Here is a 22,194-nt window from a genome sequence, read left to right as displayed (position 1 = left end):
CACTATGGAGTCCACCCAGTCCCTTCAGTCATAGTCCAGGAGGTCTCTGATACTGGTGGCACTAGCCAGGACCAACCTCCAGTGCACCAAGAGGGGACTCCACCTAGGGTGACCAGATCACTGACAGGAAATATCGGGACGTGGGGGGAGGAGGGGTGTGGAGGGCAAAAAAAAAAAAAAAAGCTGTTTTGCAGGTGCTGGGGGAATTAGCAGGCCCTGGCCGTGCCGTGGCCACTGCCCCCTCCCAGGGACATGCGGCACATCCTGCCGCCCCGTGGGGAAGGAGCCGCTGGAGCGAGAGGCGCAGGGCTCCGGACCCCAGCAGCGGTGCAGGAGAGCGGCTCAGGGCAGCGCGAGTGGGCACGTAAAGTTTATCGGCTGGGGGGGGGGACCCCAGCCGGCTCCTCACCCTGCCCTGTAGGGGGGGTAGTGTCCCCACTCCGCGCCAGCATGTTCCCAGGGCCGCAACAGGCCAGGTAAGGACCCGAGTCCCCCTCCCCCCTCGTCCTGGCTCCTCAGCTGAGCGGCATTTCCCCCTCCCTCCCACGCTTGCCACTGGAATGCCGGCGCAAGCCTGGAGGGAGGGGGTGGTGGCCGGCTTCCAGTTCCTGGAGCTGGTGAGTAGGGGCACCAGGCGGGCAAGGGGGGCTGGCAATGGGGCTGCTCCCCCAGGAGGGCGACGGGGGGGTGGGGGGGGACTCAGCTGAGGAGCCAGGACGAGGGGGGAGGGGGGAACTTGGCACCTTCCCTGGCCTGCGGTGGCCAGCGCAACATGCTGGCGCGGGGCAGGGATGCTACTCCCCTACAGGGCAGGGCAAGGAGCCGGCCGGGGTCCCCCCCAAAGCCAATAAACTTTACATGGCCACTCGTGCGGCCCCGAGCCGCTCTCCCCCGCCGCTGCTGGGGTCCGGAGCCCCCCTGTCGCCCTCCTGGGGGAGCAGCCCCCCCTTGCCCGCCCGGTGCCCCTACTCACCAGCTCCAGGAACTGGAAGCCGGCCACCACCCCCTCCCTCCCAGGCTTGCGCCGCCATTACAGCAGCAAGCCTGGGAGGGAGGAGGAATGCCATGTGCATGGGGAAGAGGCGGGGCCAGGGCGGGGATTTGGGGAGGGAGCCAATGGGGGGAGGAGGGGGCGGAGTGGGGGGGGGCGAGAGCCCTTCCGGGAGGGCAAAATTGCTTGTTTGTCCAGTGTCCCGACTGCACATCGGTCGGGACGCAGGACAAACAAACAAATATGGGGACAGTCCTGATAAAATCGGGACATCCGGTCATCCTATCTCCAGCACCTGCACACCAAGCAGGATGTTGTGTAGCAGGGGCTCTGCAAGGAGGTCCTCCTCCTCCGTGGCTGCCACAGATCTGGTCATCAATATGTTGGAGAGGCAGCTGAGTGAGCAGCCCTGCTTTGGTTGTGGATTTGCCTCACACCTGGAATCATGTCATGTGAGACTCTGTATTTATTTATTTTTTAAACTGAGCCTTTATGACTGAGGAAAACATGAACCTAAAGGCTCGAAAAACATGAACAAATGAAGAGAACCCAGCATTATTAATTAAGTTATTTTTTTCATGATTTGTAAGCTAGTCTCATGATGGGGACAGGCAGGAAGGCTGACTCATTCTCTTTGAATGGTTGGCATTGACAATGCTACTATACCTATGCTTTTGTGGATTAACCATAACGTTTTGTGTTTTATTTCTTCTGTCCTTTTCTAACTCCTTATCTTGATTCTTTAATTAATTTGTTCATTCTGCTAATAACACTATGTGAACCACACTCTCAGAATATGCCCACCAAGCAAAGTTTCAAAAGACTATTCTTTTTGGTACGAACACTACTTTGTACACTGCTTGAGTAGAAGCCACAGATTGTAACTTCTGGATGAACATTTTTAGTTTCAAAGGATAAACAGCCTAAAAATACAAGTTAGAATCTTCTGGATACAATAGTGTCAAATATAAAACAGGCACCAGTTGATGAGAGAATGGTTACAAAGCCATGAAAATAATGAAAGCCATGAAGAGGGAATTGTTACAAAGAATCTGTGATTGGCTAGTTGTTGTTTGTGTCAGATTTTAGGACAATTCAGGTTTCTGACACAATTGCCTTGTAAAAACTGCAAACTAAGATCATAATTTGAGATTTCACTGAACAATAAATTTTACAAGCAATAACTTCTAATTTAATACTCTTGCTAATTAGAGTTGCCAGGTATTGTGAAAGAAAGAGACACAGATACAGACAAAGCCCACTAATTTATGACCTGTTTTGCTTTATCAGAAGGCTGTGAAGTGGGTCCCTGGAGTGAATGGGGAACTTGCAGCAGAAATAACAAAACCTGTGGATTTAAATGGGGTTTGGAAACAAGAACAAGGCAAATTGTGAAAAAGCCGGCAAAGGACACAATACCTTGCCCAACCATTGCAGAGTCCAGAAGATGTAAAATGGCTGTGAGGCACTGTCCAGGAGGTAAGAACACTCCCCGCTAAACAATTTTATGAGCCTTTTCTAATTTAAGTCCCATTTATAACTGGGAAAACAGAGCTATATAGTCCAAGCAAGAGAGAAAATCCTGCCCTTACTCTATCTTGTGCAGTTATGCATGGGCAAAAAGGCAATAGAACCACACTACCGCACACAGAGCCAGTCCACTGGGGGGCAGGGGTGTGTGTGTGTGCAATCCATAGTGGCATTTTTTCTTCTCCCCCCACATGCCTACCTATCTCATCCTAAAGGTTTAAAATTTCTCTCTCTCGATGCAGCGTCTCCATTTATTGTATGTACAACACATACAATATGTTTATGTGCTGGGTAAAAATGTTCAGCTCTTCAACCCACATTAAACAAAACTACTAACTACCCTATGTCTTTTTTTAAAAAGACAAGGCATACTGAATAAGTCAAGCATTATTGCTTAGATTTAGCTAATTTTACCTTTTAGCATCTTCACTTATGGCTGATTGTTAACCTATTCTGTTAGTAAACCATAAAACTCAATATGTTGCATCTATGGATGATGACAGTGCTTTATGTGATCCAAATTTTGAATAGCTGGAAATATGTATACTACTTGCAACTCTACTTTGCTTGCAAATCTAAGTGCTATTTTTATACAAAGTGAAAACATGGGAATTTTAATCCATTGTTTACAGGGAGGAAATGTGAGGCAAATCATTTGTTACTTGCAGTATAACAAATCAGTATAATATTTGACTAATAGCTAATGCATATTGTTGTCACATCAATACAATATTTTATAATATATACCTGTTTATCAGGTAGTGTTAAAAACTTGTCAGCCTATAGTGTTCATTCCAAACCACTACTGTTTTGTTTACACAACTAGCAGCAGAACATTCTCTCCTTTGGAAAATAATTTGATACCATTTTGTCAGCAATTTAAATGTAGCCCAAACAAAACTCCTGATACTGCTTTAAAATTAGTTGTACTATACTTTAACATACATCCAGTACTAATCTTTTTTATTATTTATGTGTTTATTTACAATTTGTAAAGCCCTGCTTTTGTTTCAGACTTGGACTTTCCATTTTCCATGACTTTTTCAAGAGTAATTAGCTGACACATTAAGAAAGGGGAAAACTTTGGATGAATATCAGAAGAAAAAAAAAACATTCTGGGAATAAGATCTGTTATGGTGTGGAAGAATTGCCCAAGTCGAGTGATGAAAGCCCTGCCTCCTGAGACATTTAAACTAAACAGGGGAGAAAAAAACACTAGGAAATGCACTGGGGGAGCAGTCCTGCATTGGTGGATATTTGTGGGGGGGAGGGGAAGAGGAGGCAGGCAGGAAAGGCAGAATCTGAGGTTGAATTGGGCCGATTCATGGTAGGTCAGTGAGCTGGTATTTTTTCCTGGAGGCTGCCATCTTGTGCCCCAGAGTCTATTCTTGCTAAGTCTTTAGTGCTCCTCAATAATTTTCAGAATGCAAATGACATGTAAACCAATGTAATCATGTTTGCTTGCATTTCCAGACAGCCTGAACTAATAGCTGAGATGTGTAAACTGGCCTGTTTATTTCAGTAGTGTGCTAATTCTGAGGTCCAAAAGTGATAACGATGAGAGCTGATTTCGTAACTATTTTTCTGCTGGTACAAAATAAAGGAAGGGGATGATCACATTATGAAGATCTATACAATGTACTTTGAGTCACTTCTTGTTTTGAGGCCTTCTTTTGGTGTTTCTGGTGGATGGAGGTTAATTTATGGGTTGGAGTTTGGGAGAATACAGGTATTTTTTCTCCAGTTCAGACTCTAGATAGGACAGATACAACCATATAGGTTTCCACCCCAACCCCGTCCCTCATGTGATTTGAGACCTAGGGGTGAAGTTGTGTATGCAAACAGGAATTCATGCATGTAATGTCCAGTTATGCATGGGTGCTGGAACAATTTGTATAGTGGGGGTGCTGGGAACCATTGAACCAAACTGTAAACCCTGTATATGATGGAAACCTCTTCAAGCTAAGGGGTGCAGAAGGACTCCCAGTTCCAGCACCTATGCAATTATGTTGAGAGTTCCCTGAAAATGGATTTTTGCAGGTGCATTTTCAGTTAAATTCCTGATAATTTGGTCCATAGAATCTGCTATTGACCCACAGTATTTATATGGGTGCCGTAGTGCAGAAGCAACCCTATTTCAGAAATGTTTAATATCTGGGTCTATAATGCTTGTCTGTGCGAGTTTTAAAAGAATGGTAAAAACCTTGTCTAGGCATCCAGCCCATGGATTAGATCCTTCATCTCCTCTGTGTGACAGGAATCCTGAGGCAGGAGCTGACCCAGTACCCTGTCACTCAAATCCCCACCAATAAAGGTTAATTGGGACCTAAATAGAGGACCAATTAACACCTGCAGCCACAGTTGAAGGGCTAATTAGAGGGAGAAGCAGCCCCAGCATCTGGGAGCAGATAAATAGAGAGGAAGGAAGCCCCGAAAGGGGCAGAGACACTGAAGGAAGGCAGGGCTGGTGGCTGCTGCCACCACCTTTTCCCCAGAAGCCAGAGGGGGAGCTGGCTGGGATGTGTAAATATGTAGATAGCACTGCAAGTAATGGCTTGCTAGAACAGTATAATAAAGCACAATGATGATGGAAGTGGCCTGGAGTGAGCGTGGTCTGTATCTAAGGCCTGGTCTACATGGAGGGGAGGGATCAATCGAAGATACACAACTTTAGCTACGAGAATAGCGTAGCTGAAGTCGATGTATCTTAGATCGACTTAGAATCACTTACTTCGCGTCCTCGCGGCACAGGATCGACAGCCGCTGCTCCCCCATCGACTCCGCTTCCGCCTCTCGCTGTGGTGGAGTTCCGGAGTTGACGGCAGAGCAATCGGGGATCAATTTATCGTGTCTACACTAGACATGATAAATCGATCCCGGATAGATCGATCACTACCCGATCTGGCGGGTAGTGTAGACATACCCTAAGGCAAGAAAGACTCACAGAGGACCCCCCATGGCACTGTTTTAATTGTAAGGCAGCTAAGGTAAGCCTTCTTATATTGAGTCAAGAAATTCCTGGGTCATGCCCAAGTTAAGTTTTTTGACCACATATTGAAGATTTTATTCACTAGTCAGTGGTTGTAAACCTTTCCAGATTAATATACCCCTGAAGCCCGTGCCCCACCATGCAGGGCTGAAACATGTAACTTAGCTTTGTGGGGCCTCCTGTGGTGTGGTTGCCACCCTCTAATGCCAGACCTGCACTTGTGACCTCCCCACAAGGTTGCAACCCCCAGGTTGAGAAACATTGATCGGGATGAGTTGACGTACCCCTTGGAAGACTTCTGTGTGCCCCCCTGGGCTACTCATACCCTTGGTTGAGAACCCCTGGACTAGATGACCAAGAAAATATGCTGTAGGCAAATGCAAGAGTTCCATTCAGTGTGGAAGGCCTGCAGTATTGACTGTCGTTGTGAAACCCTACTATTTCCAAGAGCTTATAGCTACTCAATATAGTCACTATCTCTTGGCCTCCCACTTCATGGAGATTCCTGCTTGTCTTTCCAGAGTCTCAGGATTAAGGGCTCATCCTGAAGGTTTTCCTTCCCTGAATGGTTTTGTACAGAGTGCTTATGATAAGTGAATCCTGGTGTGTGATCCTATAGAATAGGGTTACCATACATCCGGATTATTACGGACATGTCTGGATTTTTGAGTTTTAAATAGCCGTCTGGGAGGACTTTGTAAAAAAATCTAAAAAGGTCTGGGATTTCCCTCCCAGTGCAGAGCGCGGTGCGGCTGACAGAGCGGCCTTCAAGTAGTAATATGTTAAGCTTCACTCTGGGACTTTTACTGAGCTGCAGTAGTGTTCACATGGAACTTTACTGTGTGGTAGACTGGTGCACTGCAGATTCACACCCTGGCTTGTCGTGCAGTAACTTGCCACGGAGATAAGTCCTAAGGTACCATTATTTGATCATATTTTAAGTATGTTAGATGATTAGTCACCAGAAATGTTGAGTCCAATTGTAATATTTTGGGAAGCAAGAAATCAAGTACAATCTGGCTTGGAAAGAATAGAGTCAGTGCTCTTTACAAATATGGCATTGTCCTAATGTTACACATGTTCTGAGTTTTTAACTTGGGGAAATAAAGAAAACTGTAAGGGAAATAATATTTAGTGACTTTAAGAATCATAATCTCTGTAAATATCTGTTAAGAGGGTATGATAATAAAACCTTTCTTCTAATGTTCTGAGTGTATAAACTCACAGCAACTTGTGGGATAAGTATTAGATTATATAACTAAAGACGGTTGTAGATTGTGATGGATTAAATTGAGAACAGGAAATAAGGATATTTTTGGTGGAATAGGGTCAAGTAAATGACATATGTTTTCTATTTCTGTACATTTAGTTTACATTTCAGTTACTATTTATGTGGTCTATATTGTACATGATAACTTCAGAAGCATTTTTTCTGATTTTATAGATCCTTGCAGGAGAAGGAGTTGAGTTGCATTTACCTTTCCTATTAACTGCTTCAGTTCCATATTTATGATGGACTGGAGATGTTACCAATCTGTCTGTATGGCTATGCAACACATATAACTTCTGAAGAGGAACCCTTCACCTCTTCCTCAGTGTTTGCAGATATAGGCTGTGCTGCAAGTAAGAGATGGTTTCACATAGGGCCTCAGTTCTTTCCCGCTTTAAAGAAGGGTGACACACTAATGACTTCAAACAGGTTATCTGACAATATTTTGAGTGTCAGTTCTATAGATTAAACTATTATTTCCAATTGGAAATGTCACGTTTGTATTCTGCTAAATGTTCTATATATTACCCTGTTGCATTGGTGTAACATGTCTCATAGGATCACAGGAGTTACAGATGGAAAAGACTATTTAGTTTATCCAATCCATCCTCCTGCCAATGCCAAGCTGTTGTCTACAGTAAACTTTTTACTGTTTCATCTAGTCTAATTATTAAGGGTCCCAAGTGTTGTGACTTCCACAGATCCCTAGCCAGAAATATTCCACTGGTGAATATTTGGAAGTTCTCTCTCAAATTCAGCATAAATGTTCCATCCTATTAGTCATACTTCTGTCACGTGTACCTCTGTAAATTATTACTCTCCTTCCTTAATGTTTACACCCGCCATATATTTGTAGACTGTTCTCACGTCCCCTATTAATCATTGCCTGGCAAGCTATACATCCCCGGCCCTTTTAATCTTTCATTGTAAGTCAGTCCCTCCAACCTTTGAACATGTTTATTGTTGTTCTCAGAACTCCTTCCAGTTTGTCTGAATCATTATAGAAACAATGATTGCCATTTTGTGACTAATTGTTTTGTAGGCGAGAAAGGAGACGAGCCCAAGGGATGAGTGTCGCATTAAAATCCTGAGCTTTAAGGGGAAAACTCCTAAGTTTGAAAGGGGAGGGAGTTGTTCTGTGACATAGTTGTATAATTGGAGGGAGGAGGACTTCAACTTCTGTGTTGTTTGAGTTGGATTTTGGAAACTGGTTTTCCAGTACTCTTAAATTTCTCTGCAGCACTAGGAGCAGAGACTTCCTATCTATCAGGAACTGAAGGAACAGCAGGGTAAAGCCTCAGTTATTGTCTCTGTCCCTGTGTCAGTTAACTCCATCTGCTAACCATTGGGGAAACTTTTCTGTAAAGCTTTAAAATGAAAAAGTAAATATTTATTTTGTTGGATATGTTATATTTGGAAAATAAATGCTCATCACACCTAACATAACTTCAAAAAGTGTGTGAAAGAAGACACTTGCACTTTTATTCTGAAAAACATCTATGTAAGAAGGCCCCTGTGTATTCAACAACTTTGTGCCCTGGGTGTATTCAGAGATCTGTTCACTGTCTTTGGTAATGAAAGTGTATTTGAACTGTTTATTTCACCTCTTGTTAACCCTACTAAGTGAGAGCAAGCTGGATTCTGTTCCTCCATCGTCATCCACAAAATAATTCAGTAAGTTCCAAGCTTTCTCATCTGTGCAAACATACTGAAGGCAAGGGTACTGCACTGGTGGCATTGAGAGCAGAATTTCAAAGACAATGGAATAGTATGAGTATAACTTGAGGGTATCTGGCCTGCAGAACCTTAGTTATTAGCTGTGAAGCATTAGGAGGTAAAAACCCACGTTGACTTTCATATCTCAGATTGCAATTTCACAGCTGATAGGAAAAAAAGTCGCTTGTAACCTGAGCATGCTTTATATGGAAAGTATCAAGAACTAACAAACAGACAGCTCATGATTCCATATTTAAAAAGGTAATTTTCAGAGGAAAACTATATATTGGTGTCTATGAAGATATTGCCTCTATATTTAACAGCTTCTAATTATCCTTCAATAATAATATAACTCTTATAGAAACAACTCCATTTCCTCCATGAGTACAAATCTAGATATCTTTGTTTTCATAATTGCAGTGATATTTTGTGTGAGAAAGTTTGTGGTAAAATAATTTGACTTCCAGTCAACAAATTAGTCATGGGTAGAGCTAGTCAGAATTTTCTTCCATAGAAAATTTCAATGCGAAAAATGAAAAATTAATTTATTTGAAAACTTTCCAGGAAGTTGACTTCATCAAAAATTGGAAATGTTCCATTGGGCAAATCCAAATGAAATATTTCAGTTTGTTGAACCAAATAAGAGTGTTTTGTTTCAGGGCAGTTTGACATTAATCTGGCTACCTGAACTTCTATGGTGCCTCCTGGGAATTGTATTTCTTGTGTCTCATGCCCCCATTCTCTCACAAGGACTGCGCTTTTTTTTGGGACTACATCACCCATTATTCACCACACTCTCCCTTGTTGCTGACTCATTGCAGTGCATCATGGGAGTCACATGGCTGTGGTGCATTGTAAGAGATCTAGTCTAGCCCAGTGAGCCCCAGGCAGGTAGAGTGGAACAGAGTTCTGAGGCACCAGAACTACATCGGTCAGGAGGCACAAGCAGCTCAGGAGAACACAGTGCAATGATGGATGAGCCGAACTGAAACATTTTAATTCAGGAAAGTCAGACCATTTAATTTCAATTGAAAACATCAAAATGAAATGTTTTGTCTGTCAAATCCCAGTTTTCTTCAAAAAACAGTTTATGGAAATTTTTTGATCAGCCCTATTCAGAAGTGTCTTTAAATGATATTGATAAAAAGATTAATAGATTTATAGATCCATAGATTCTAGGACTCCTTCCTAGACAGTCTCTTCCCATTCTGTATGTGTGAAACTGATTTTTTCTTCCTAAGTGGAGCACTTTGCATTTGTCTTTGTTAAACTTCATCCTGTTTAACTCAGACCATTTCTCCAATTTGTCCAGATCATTTTGAATTATGACCCTGTCCTCCAAAGCAGTTGCAATCCCTCCCAGTTTGGTATCATCCGCAAACTTAATAAGCGTACTTTCTATGCCAATATCTAAGTCGTTGATGAAGATATTGAACAGAGCCGGTCCCAAAACAGACCTCTGCGGTACCCCACTCGTTATGCCTTTCCAGCAGGATTGGGAACCATTAATAACAACTCTCTGAGTACGGTTATCCAGCCAGTTATGCACCCACCTTATAGTAGCCCCATCTAAATTGTATTTGCCTAGTTTATCGATAAGAATATCATGCGAGACCGTATCAAATGCCTTACTAAAGTCTAGGTATACCACATCCACAGCTTCACCCTTATCCACAAGGCTCGTTATCCTATCAAAGAAAGCTATCAGATTGGTTTTACATGATTTGTTGTTCACAAATCCATGCTGGCTGTTCCCTATCACCTTACCACCTTCCAAGTGTTTGCAGATGATTTCCTTAATTACTTGCTCCATTATCTTCCCTGGCACAGAAGTTAAACTAACTGGTCTGTAGTTTCCTGGGTTGTTTTTATTTCCCTTTTTATAGATAGGCACTATATTTGCCCTTTTCCAGTCTTCTGGAATCTCTCCCGTCTCCCATGATTTTCCAGAGATAATAGCTAGAGGCTCAGATACCTCCTCTATTAGCTCCTTGAGTATTCTAGGATGCATTTCATCAGGCCCTGGTGACTTGCAGGCATCTAACTTTTCTAAGTGATTTTTAACTTGTTCTTTTTTTATTTTATCTGCTAAACCTACCCCCTCCCATTAGCATTCACTAGGTTAGGCATTCCTTCAGACTTCTCGGTGAAGACCGAAACAAAGAAGTCATTAAGCATCTCTGCCATTTCCAAGTTTCCTGTTACTGTTTCTCCCTCTTCACTAAGCAGTGGGCCTACCCTGTCTTTGGTCTTCCTCTTGCTTCTAATGTATTGATAAAAAGTCTTCTTGTTTCCCTTTATTCCCGTAGCTAGTTTGAGCTTATTCTGTGCCTTTGCCTTTCCAATCTTGCCCCTGCATTCCTGTGTTGTTTGCCTATATTCATCCTTTGTAATCTGTCCTAGTTTCCATTTTTTATATGACTCCTTTTTATTTTTTAGATCATGCAAGATCTCGTGGTTAAGCCAAGGTGGTCTTTTGCCACATTTTCTATCTTTCCTAACCAGCGGAATAGCTTGCTTTTGGGCCCTTAATAGTGTCCCTTTGAAAAACTGTCAACTCTCCTCAGTTGTTTTTCCCCTCAGTCTTGATTCCCATGGGACCTTACCTATCAGCTCTCTGAGCTTACCAAAATCTGCCTTCCTGAAATCCATTGTCTCTATTTTGCTGTTCTGCCTTCTACCCTTCCTTAGAATTGCAAACTCTATGATTTCATGATCACTTTCACCCAGGCTGCCTTCTACTTTCAAATTCTCAACAAGTTCCTCCCTATTTGTTAAAATCAAGTCTAGAACAGCTTCCCCCCTAGTAGCTTTTTCAACCTTCTGAAGTAAAAAGTTGTCTGCAATGCAGTCCAAGAATTTGTTGGATAGTCTGTGCCCCGCTGTGTTATTTTCCCAACATATATCTGGATAGTTGAAGTCCCCCATCACCACCAAATCTTGGGCTTTGGATGATTTTGTTAGTTGCTTAAAAAAAGCTTCATCCACCTCTTCCACCTGGTTAGGTGGCCTGTAGTAGACTCCTAGCATGACAGCCATAACTGGCTGTTTAGCTGATTTAGTTAAATACCTTTCCAGCTACTCTGGAATCTTAAGAGCTAATGGTCTTGGATGTCATCCAGTATCAGATTTTTCTTGGGAAGAAACCATTTTAACAGGATTAATAACCTCAACTGAACAGGGCTATAGCTCTGGCTATTACAGAGCTCCCAGGTGGTTCTGTTCTGGCTACATCATGAAATAAGAGTTCTGATAGGTCTTTGCCAACAGATGACTCTGAGTGTAACTGAAGCCCAACCATTTTTCAGGTGGCAGAGTATATATGATCATTAAAGTTTAATATATGCAGATAAGGCATTTTATTGTGGTATTATTACTTAACATGTAAAATTCACAATTTTTAAAGGTTTATTATCTACCTTATTCTAAAAGCAGACATTTAGAATAAAATATTGCTGTTTGATTAAGTATATTTTATCGGGACAGCGGTAACAAATATTTGGAAACTTCTGTAATGTCTTCAGCCACATCCTGATTATTTGGGTGGTTAGTTCTTAAGGAGAAATAGTTAGCAGCAGCTATTTAACTCACATTATTGGCATGTGGAATTGCTGCTTTAGATTCACTTTTCAATTAAATATGTTCCTGTTATTTAGGAAAATAGTTTTGAAATGCCATGTGTGTTTCAACAGTTTTGTAGTATGGATCTGCACCTTCCTAGGTAGAGACAGAGTTACATCAAGGAAAAAAAAGTTACATCAAATGTTAGTTGTATATCAACACTTACTGTTACCCCAAGAACACACTCAAGGATCCCAGAGTAACCCTTCTATGGCTGACTTTTGGGTTCCCAAGATGCTGATCTATTAATTTGTTCCTGCAAGGTGAAATGAGGGGGCCTCCTTAGTAGAATTGCCAGGGTTTACCAAGGATCTCCCTATGTCCTTCAGGAAACTCCCCAGAACAGACTAGATCTGTTCACCCTGGGACATTGATACAGCCCTCCATTCAAACTATTGACACCCAGGCAGTACTTTTCCAAAACAAAGTATTTTCTTTCCTAATACAATTAATCTAAGCCTAAATTTAAACATAAATCCCTTAGCACAAGTATACAAATTAAACTACCCAAGACCGTAATGTCATAGTTGGAATGGCTTAAAGGATTATATTCTGCACATATCAGTCCTATGCAGGACACTGACAGCAATCTTAATAAACTCTAAACTTTATACATAGTAACATAAACATACACACCACAGATGCTCTCATTTTTATTATCCAAAGCATATACATTCATTAATCCTGTTTCTATCCTATATCCTACTACCATGGGTTCTCAAACTTCACTGCACCTTGATCCCCTTCTGACAACAAAGATCACTAAACAGGGCCAGCTCCAGGTTTTTTGCCACCCCCAGCAAAAAAAAAAAAGGGGCGGGGGTCCGGAGTGCCGCTGCCAAAGCAAAAAAACCCCTGGAGTGCCGCCCCTTGAAAAGTACCACCCCAAGAACATGCTTGGAACACTGGTGCCTAGAGCCAGCCCTATTACTAAATGACCCCAGGAGGAGGGACCGAAGCCTGAACCCGCCCACACCCTGCTGCCTCAGGAGGGTGGGCCAAAGCTGAAGCCCAACGGCTTCAGCGCCAGTTGTGGGGACCTGTAAACTGAGCCCAAGGGCCATGGGGCTCAGACTTTGGCTCAGGGTGGTAGGGCTCAGTCTTTGGTCCTAGGCCCCAGCAAGTCTAACACCAGCTCTGGCGACCCCATTAAAATGGGGTTGTGACCCACTTTTGAGTCCCGACCCACAGTTTGAGAACTGCTGTCCTATACTATAGCTAACATGTTTACTCTCTGTCGGTTTCTCTTTGCTCTGTCTAAGGATCCTTCTGCTCTCTCTCAGCAGCACTGCTGCTATTACCCTGCAGTGGCTTCTGCTGCTTCTTCTGATTCCTTTGCTCTTTTACGTTTCTTCTGGTTCTCCTTCTCCTGCTCCTGACTTGACTGACTTTTGCTTGCTTGCTCTCTGTCTTTTATACAATTATTGGCCTGTTCTGATTGGCTTGTTTGCCAATCCTAGTATTAGCATACCTGTTGTCCAATCACCTTCAGATCCTCTCTGATTGGTCTATAAGTATGGACCAATCATAAATGCTAAGTCTAACTGTCAAACAAAGACTTAGTATTATGGGATGTTTACTACTGTGGTCTGGGGACCCTCACCTAGTTTTGGACTGAGCATGTCTGACTGACCCCTCGCTTCAATTTTGGAGTGACCTTTACCGGACCTCAGTCCTTACTCTGCTTCCCAGCGCACCAGCCATAGGCCAAACTGCTTGAAACTGCCAATTCACTGTCCTTGGCTATTTGCCATCATTGTATGCACACTTAAATTACCAAACTTTTAAACTATAAACTGTCACCTTATTTCTTTTAGCATATGCTTAATTGTTAACTTATGCACCTTAATGTCACAGTCTACTCCTGCCACTCCATTTTTTACCAATTTTAGCTAATTTTATTTCAGTTCTTCCCCTATTTTCAGTAAATGGTGGCAAAGCAATGTTTTCAGTACTGTGCTTAAGAAACTAAATACAGCAGTTTAAAATCCTTTTGTATCATTACCGGGTATCCTACTTTCCCCCCCGCCCCCACTCTCAAAGTACCCAATAGCATTGTTGGGTGATGGTTTCTCAACAAGAGAAGAGAGCATATTTTTTCTTGTTTTTTTGGATGAATAGCTTAGTGTATTGCTGCACCTCTGATAAGTGATAGTAGATGTCTAGGGTCTTTCAGACTGGCTTCCAGTGGAGGAGGAAATGGTGACACTTATATTCTTAGGGTTTGTCTGGACTTAAAACAGTACTGCTGCCCCACTTCTGTGGAGATGCTGATTAGGCTGACGGCAGGGCTTCTCCTGTCAGCAGTGGTATTCCACCTCCCCAAGAAGCGGTAGATGGGAGAACTTTCCTGTTGACCTAACGCTGTCTATACTGGGGGTTAAGTTTGTTTATCTGTGTCACTTAGATTCATAGATTCTAGGACTGGAAGGGACATCGAGAGGTCATCGAGTCCAGTCCCCTGCCCTCATGGCAGGACCAAATTCTGTCTAGACCATCCCCGATAGACATTTATCTTAGGGCTGTGGAGTTTTCATTCCCCTGAGTGATGTAGTTATACTGAATTAATTTCCTAGTGTAGGCCAGGCCTAAGAGTAACTAGTTTTATTTACACACCATACATCAGTCCTGGAACAGAGGTGGGTAGACAGCATATAGGGCAATCCCTTCTTTCGGGAATCTCAGCACAACACCAATACCCAGTTCCCAGGGAGTAACTCTGCCTCAAGAATTGACCAAGACAGAGAGCACACCTGCTGCTTGCACACCCTGCTCTCAAAGATCTTTGAAGACTATGTATAAATATCTGCCATATGGTTACATCTGTGGTAATACAAAAAGCTTTCAAGAAGGTTGCTAGTGCAGTGGTGTAGGCTAGTAAATGATGTGTGTAAGAACACTCCTATTTTAATGAGAAATGCAAAGGTTTTTGCTCCTGCCTCATCAGGCTTCATCATTTTAGCGTCTGACCAGGAATTGTGACCACTATTGTATCTTGCACATTCAGTTAAATCTTACTCCACATGGCTAGATGCTCCTCTGAAAGCTGTGGCAGCATTGCAGGAAGAAGGGCTCCCCTTGATACTGCAACCAGGTCCTAATTGGTCACAGGAGTTTAGAGGGAATTTCTGACAAGTCTAATTGCAGTGAGCATCTCTTTATGCTGTTTTCATATTCCCCCTTCCTGGAGAATGGATTTGGGAGATCCTTATAGTGGAAAACCAGTCTCCCTGACGTGTTCCAATCTATAGTATGTGCTGTAGAAAGCTCTCTTATGTTTGCGTGCATTCTAGGCTGAAAGAAGCCTGAAGCTTTTCTGTTTTGTCTTTTGCTCATGTCTGATAGCTTATGCTTCCTGTTTAGAACTTTGGCTACAGAAAACTTTGGCTGGGGGAAGCCTGATAAGACAACACTCTATCCAGATTCCTTCTGTTCTAGGTTCTCCTGCTCTGGCCATTCCATCATACTGATGCTAGATAGTAAAGAACAGAAATATGAAACAGAAACAGTTCTTGTGTAAAGCTAAACTCCAAAAATGCACAAAATACCAATTAGCAGCTAGACCTCCACTAACGAGAACCAAACTTGAATTTTTTAAAAAAAGAGTAGGTCTAAATTTACTGTGTTTACAATCCATTATTTGGCCTATTCATTTAATGATCTCTGGTGTAGGCCACAAATTTGTAGTTCCAAAATCCTTGTATAATAGCTGAAGCGTATGTAGCCTATACATCTCTAGCTTACAATACATTTTGTGGACAATAGACTGACTAAGAAAATATTTTAAAAAACAGTTCAGATACTGTAGAGGTACAGGTCATAAATTGTATATTAATTTTAAAGTTGCTTTGATTTTATTTAAAAAAAATCCATCCTCAAATAGGAATCCAGTCTAACTTGTTCAGAACTTTAGAAACATAAGGGTTCCATTCCATTATTTAAACCATGCCTTAGATGTCCATGGCAATTATAGACAAAAGACAATGATCCCGCTTTGAGGAGATTACCATATAAATTGAGATATGTGTTAATGGTGTGGGTTGTGAGAGAGTTAAAGTTTACAGCAATAAAGTTATGCTGTTGTTTTGGTTGGTAATGCATGTGTTCTGAAGATTTCAAAACATTTTTCTGGTGCTGTTACTAACTTAAAACTAGAGTTTATGGGTCTCATCAGCATTGTAAATGGAAACACGTACATGGAGTTGCAATAACATAGCCTAGATGTCTACTATAGTTTCAGTACTGGAATGTGGGAGCGATGGCCCAAGTCTGGACATTTTCTGAGTTTTTTTAAAATGCTTCTAAATACAAATCTGATCTAATGGTGGCTTCCCTTTTCCAGGTATGAGCTATGTATACATTTATACCTATAACTAGTTAGAGGGTGAAAACAGAGAATGCAGCTTTGAGTAGTGGCAATTTTGAGTACTTAATTTGTATATGTAGAGGTATCACTTCTTAAACTTGCCCCCATAACTTTTTGGGTGCCAGCTGCATCCACAAACAGGGAGGCCTGGCTTTAGCATGTCTGAAAATATACCCCATAATGTTCAAATACAGAGCATGATGCAAAGAAGCACACTGGTTTTTAAGAGGCAGAAAGGAAGTACCAATTCAGCAGCGGCAGATTAGTCTTTAAGAAGTAGACTCCACCAAAGACACTTTGCATTTTACAAATGAATTCAGATTGGTTGGGAAATTATAATGAGCAAGTAAATATTTGGCTATTTTAGCCAATGCTCATTCTGAACAGTTTGAGCAGGAACTAACAAGTGGGAGCAAGAAGGGACAAAATGAAGCTATCCTGGAGAGCTTCCAGAATACAAGATTTTTTTAGTATGGCTTAACCAATAAAGCCTGGCATGCTTGTTAGTGCATTTAGTTCAGGAACAAGCTTTTGTCAGATGCTAAATCTGATTATCTGGACTATCAGCATATCAACATCTGCTTTAAATGGAGAACGTTGTACTAAGTTTTAAAATGTGTTTTTTCTCTTTGCTAAAAGATAAAGTTTAGGAATGATAATAGTGCTGACTGCTACAGAGAAACAGCCATTAAAAAAAGTCTACAGTTTCTCCCCCTGGCACGGGAAATGCCTGCCCTTGGATTGTGCGGGTTTTGAATTAAGTCACAAATAAAGATTATAGAGCTATGTTGTTTGTAGTCTCCACTTCAGCTTCAAAAAGAGCATACATATTCCTATTTCTGTAGGATCACAATGGGCAATCTGTAGCGTCACTCTACCAGTCTCCAATACTGAAATATTTTCCTTTGTATTATGCGCAGGATTAATCCCTATTCTGCATACACCAGTTTAATGTGTGCCCCATTTGTAAAAAGCTAACAGCTAAATTATAGGGAAAATAATGTTGTTCTTCACTTTTGCATTAAGGTAGCAAAGTGCACAGTAAATTATAAGTCATTTTTATGACTGTGGTGTGAATTGTGGAAGGGGCTTTGAACTCTGCAAACTTAATATTTGAGTTTGTTTAATATTTTTCTTGAAGTATTTCAGTGCATTTGAAGAGCAATATTGGAGTCCTTCTCTAGCAAAATGACCACCTGACAGGATTGATCCATAAAGTGATCAGCATTGCAATGCTGAACTTTTAGGCAACAGGCCACCTACAGGAATCCATAGCCCTGAGTTGGGTGCCCAGACTCCCTATACAATGCATGGGGAGAGGTAGGCGTCTTATGGATTCCAAGAAGCCAACAAACTGAGTGGGGAGCTGTTTTACCTAGACAGTAGGAAATGCTGAGGAGACGGGTGTGGCCTAAACCCACCCCCTCAAGGATTTAGGTGCCTAAATCCAGGCTGAAGGGAGGCACCTCCCTTCACTCAGGATTCATAGCTGTGAGCCTTCTCCTGGAATTTGGTGCCTAAACCAGGTCAGTCTTTTCTCACAACAAATGGTGGCATTGATGCTGCCAACCCCCCTTTCTTATACCCAATAGCCCCATGGTTGGAGTTCTTACCCAGGCTGTGAGAGACTCGGGTTCAAATCATCACTCTGCCTAATAAAGAGCAGGGACATGAACCTAGGTCTTTCACCTCCCCGGTGAGTTCCCTAATTACTGGGCTATTTATGATGAAGGTGGGCTCTGTCAACCTAAAATGTTGAAGCTGTACCACTTGGTATAAATAAATATTCAGTGGAAGAGGGACTTGAACATGGGTCTCCTATGTGCATATCCTCACCACTGACTTATAGAGTCAGCGTCTTGGCCCAGTGACTATTTCAGACAAAGGGGAACAAGTCTCACATGCTGGATGTTCCTTTTTCTGCCCACAGCAGGACTAGAAAAAATTAATGATGGCAGAAGAGGATCTTTCCTCTTTCACATTGAGGAAGCAAAGAAAACTGAGGAAGGTGGACAGCCATGCTCCCTCTTTCCTTAGGGCTAATGAATGACCAGTTGTGTTGCCTCCTGCATCCTGGAAGGTGGTGTCACACAGCGTGATGTATTGCAGTTTTCACTTCCAGTTAGAGAAGAGGCAAACCTATAATAAATAGTATTTTGCCTAGTTTTTTATGCAGTCTTGTTTGCACCTATCTCTTGCAACCAGATGAATGACGAAGTATGTGGTTGAATGGAATATCTTTGATGTCCTATTCTAAAGTTGCCCTTACATTTAACATGTTTCTCTTGAATCTGGATAACAATAGCTCTGGAGCTAATCTCAGGCACAGATTAACTAGTGCACCTGCAACGTACTTGAACAGGGCCCGCAATGTCAGGGGGACCCCTGAACACCTGTCTGATTATAGCCAGCTTAGCATCCCCTGTGATGCTAGTCGCAATGTGCCAGGGTGGTTTTCACTGGTAAGTTACAACAGGAACTCATCTCCTCCCACTCCCTGGCACATTGCAACTGACAGACATTGCTGCATGCAGGGGCACTGGTAGCTGCTTCCACTACTATGTGAAGGCCACATGGCCACTGGGAGCACTGCTTCATGGCACCCAGGTCCCACTCCATGTGCAAGATCCTCAGCATGCTGATGCAGTGGTGGAGACTCCTGCCCCTCTCTGCACTGGAAAGCCGGATGGACTTGAGGCTTGCCAGCAGGGAGGAGGAAGGAGGAGGAACCAAGAAAGGATTTTGGGGGGAAGATAAGGAGCTTTGTTTTATCCATGTTATGCTTGAGCTGATGGCTAGACATCCATGAGGAGATGTCAGAGAAACAGACTGAGATTTTAGTCTGGGAATACAGAAACAGGCATGGAGCAGAGAGAGGTAGATCTGTGAGTTATCCACATAGAGACTGTGGCTGAGTTTGGGTTTGAAGATGAGATTACCCAGAGATAGATATAGAAGAGAAAAGATGGGAACCAAAGACAGAGTGTGGAACCCCCAATGAAAACTGGAGGGGGATTGAGGCACATCCATTGAAGGACATGCTGAAGGAGTGATTGGAGAGGTAGGAGAAGAACCAGGAGATGACAAAGTCATGGAAGCCACAGGAGGACAAGATTTCAAGAAGTAGAGCATGGTTGACAGGGTTAAAGACAACTGATAGGTCAAGGAGGATGAGGATGGAGTACTGGTTGAGTTTTGGCCAGGAAAAGATCAGAGACTTTGGTGAGACATGTTTCAGTGGAGCACAAGAGACATAAACCAGACTGGAGAATGTCTAGAAAACAAATGGAGGGGATAAACTCCAGACAGTGATTGTAAACAGCATGTTTAATGAGCTTAGAAATAAAAGAGAGAAGGGAAATGGGGTGCTAGTTGGAGAGGCAAGTGGGATCCTGGGTGTTTTTTTTTTTTTTTTTTAAAGATGGGATTCACTAAAGCTTGTTTGTATTGGGAGAGAATGGTTAAGGAGAAGAGTAAAGGAAGGGATGAGTATGGGAGCAAGGGAGATTAGCACATAAAAAAAACTTTCTCTCAGATCATATCTGCCACTTTTCCCCAAACTGCTCCTGGAGAGATTTCAAGCCTCAATGGATTATTTCAGCTCTCCTCCTTATATGAGCTACCTATGCCCATTCAGGAGATAATAAACAATTATCAGCTTAGGGCTTGTCTACACAAATATTTAGTTTGCAGTGCGCTGGTGTGTGCTGATTCTCATTAGCAGTTCATAAGTGTGTTTTAATCTAATCTATTTCAAACTGGGATAGATAAAAATGCACTAAGGCACAGCAGTAGGGCCCACATGGACAGTTAGTGATGGCAAGCTAAGTTTCACACCCCAACTTTCCACAAACTAAATGTTAATGTTGACAAACCCATAGTTTCAAATAGCAAGTATTGGATAATGGCAGTTCACTGTTTGTAATCAATCCATTCTCTTCTGCTCCTTCCTACTCCGTCCTTCCATTCCACCCCCAAATCAGAATAATTTCAAATAGTGAATGAATTCATCACAATCCCTCCTGGTCATGAACTTTCTGCAGGCAGAAAGAGATTAAGACCTTTTTTACACTTACATTTTGCAGCTTTACCTATGCTGGCACAGTAAAATGGCAAGACTCCCTAGTGTAGCTTCAGTTATACCAGAAGTGCTCACACTGATGTAGGTTATTCCAGTTCAGTGAAGTGAAATAAACTATACCCGCATAAACACTTTTATACTGGTATTACTGCCTCTAATGTAGGGCTTTTACAGGCAAAAAATCACACACCTAACAAACATAGCTATGGCAGTAAAACTTGTTAAATGTAGACCAGGCCTGAGTTCCCTGAATAAATCAGTAGCTTAGCCCTAGTAGATACTCAGCAGTTGTAAACATCTAACTCCAATGATTTTTCCTTTCTAGTTCCAATGATTATGTAACTGAATTTTGTGCAAAGAGTATGGTTATAATGAATTCATTGACTCAACCCCATCAAATTGTTACATTACTTACTTACAAGACAGCAAAGGTTCTGGCCTCTAGAGTTCACCCTGAATGAGATCATGGATGTACTTTTGCAGCAAGTGGTAGTGGTCCTCTGAATGACTTTCTGTTGTTTTTCTTCAGTGGTAACTGCCTCCCAAAAAGTTTCTTGACAACATGTGAGCAGATTGTAGCCATATGAGCAAACACTATTGATATTATTTACCCTAGCAGGATGATTCAGCAACTGCAATTTATGTGCTGTTTTATTTCATTTCAGTGTGATAAATCTTCAACTTTGCTATTGTCAAAGGAGCAGCAATGAAATACGAGCAGTAAAAAAAAGTGCCAACCCAGTGTATATATAAAAGCTCATCTTTTCCTTCCTTCCTTCCTTCCTTCCTTCCTTCCAAATATAAATACACTTTGTGTTCCCTTATTTAATTAAAAAAATTAAGAAATAAATATTTTGGTGTGAGAATTGTCACACAGCTACTTAAAAAATTAAAAAGCTATCTGTGTTATTAAGAACATATGTTGCCATTACCGTATCTTACACCAGATAACTTCTCTTCCCACGTGTGGTTCTTTAAGTGCATTGTATTTCAGAAGTAGAGTGAGTATCATATGATGCAGGGGTTGTTATGGGAGTTATCTGTTTTTAATAAATAACTGGATAACATACAACAACGAACATCCTCAAATGACCAGAGCACGAATTAGAGCCATCTTGGGCAATTATGCAGTTTAGGATCATTTAAAAATGCTGAAAGACAGCCAGATGCTAATCCTCATTGAAATACTAGTACTGAAAACAGTTGTAGTTGATCTTTGTGTGAATTATACTTCTCAGTAGAAAGGATCTGCATGTATTTTATTGAACGTAACCTTACTCAGTGCCTTCAGGTAGTGTCACCTTTTGACTACTCTGTACCAGTAGGTCTCTCTATGTAAGGAAAGCATGCACTCATTTCTGATTCACAGCCAGGTAGTCACTCACATCAGTTTTACATGCCTCAGACAAGAAGACGGAGGTGAAGTTCTCTCTGAAAGTGTCAGATGGTTCCTTTCCCCTCCCAACTCGAACACTCATTTCAGTGAAACCAGCAAACATACAGAAAAATCTAGAGTAGACCTAAATTTCTCCCTTTGAAAAGGTCTGTCAACCACAGTTCAATGTACGTATAATTTATCAGCACATGACTCAAGTTCAAAACTGCCTTCTTTCAGACCACAGGCCTGTAG

General features: G+C 42.0%; 1 protein-coding gene across 1 annotated transcript in view; it reads left to right on the top strand.

Moving 5' to 3' along the window:
- The window catches only part of RSPO2 (R-spondin 2), a 162,530-nt gene that overhangs the window by 91,867 nt on the left and 48,469 nt on the right, over positions 1 to 22,194 (top strand). The window contains exon 4 of the mRNA XM_034763487.1: positions 2,282 to 2,470. Within this exon, the coding sequence (XP_034619378.1) occupies positions 2,282 to 2,470 (189 nt within the window). The remainder of the gene's footprint in view (positions 1 to 2,281; positions 2,471 to 22,194) is intronic.

This window comes from Trachemys scripta, chromosome 2 (assembly GCF_013100865.1).
Source record: "Trachemys scripta elegans isolate TJP31775 chromosome 2, CAS_Tse_1.0, whole genome shotgun sequence".
NCBI lineage: Eukaryota > Metazoa > Chordata > Testudines > Emydidae > Trachemys > Trachemys scripta.
This window is presented reverse-complemented; position numbering and strand designations above follow the sequence as displayed.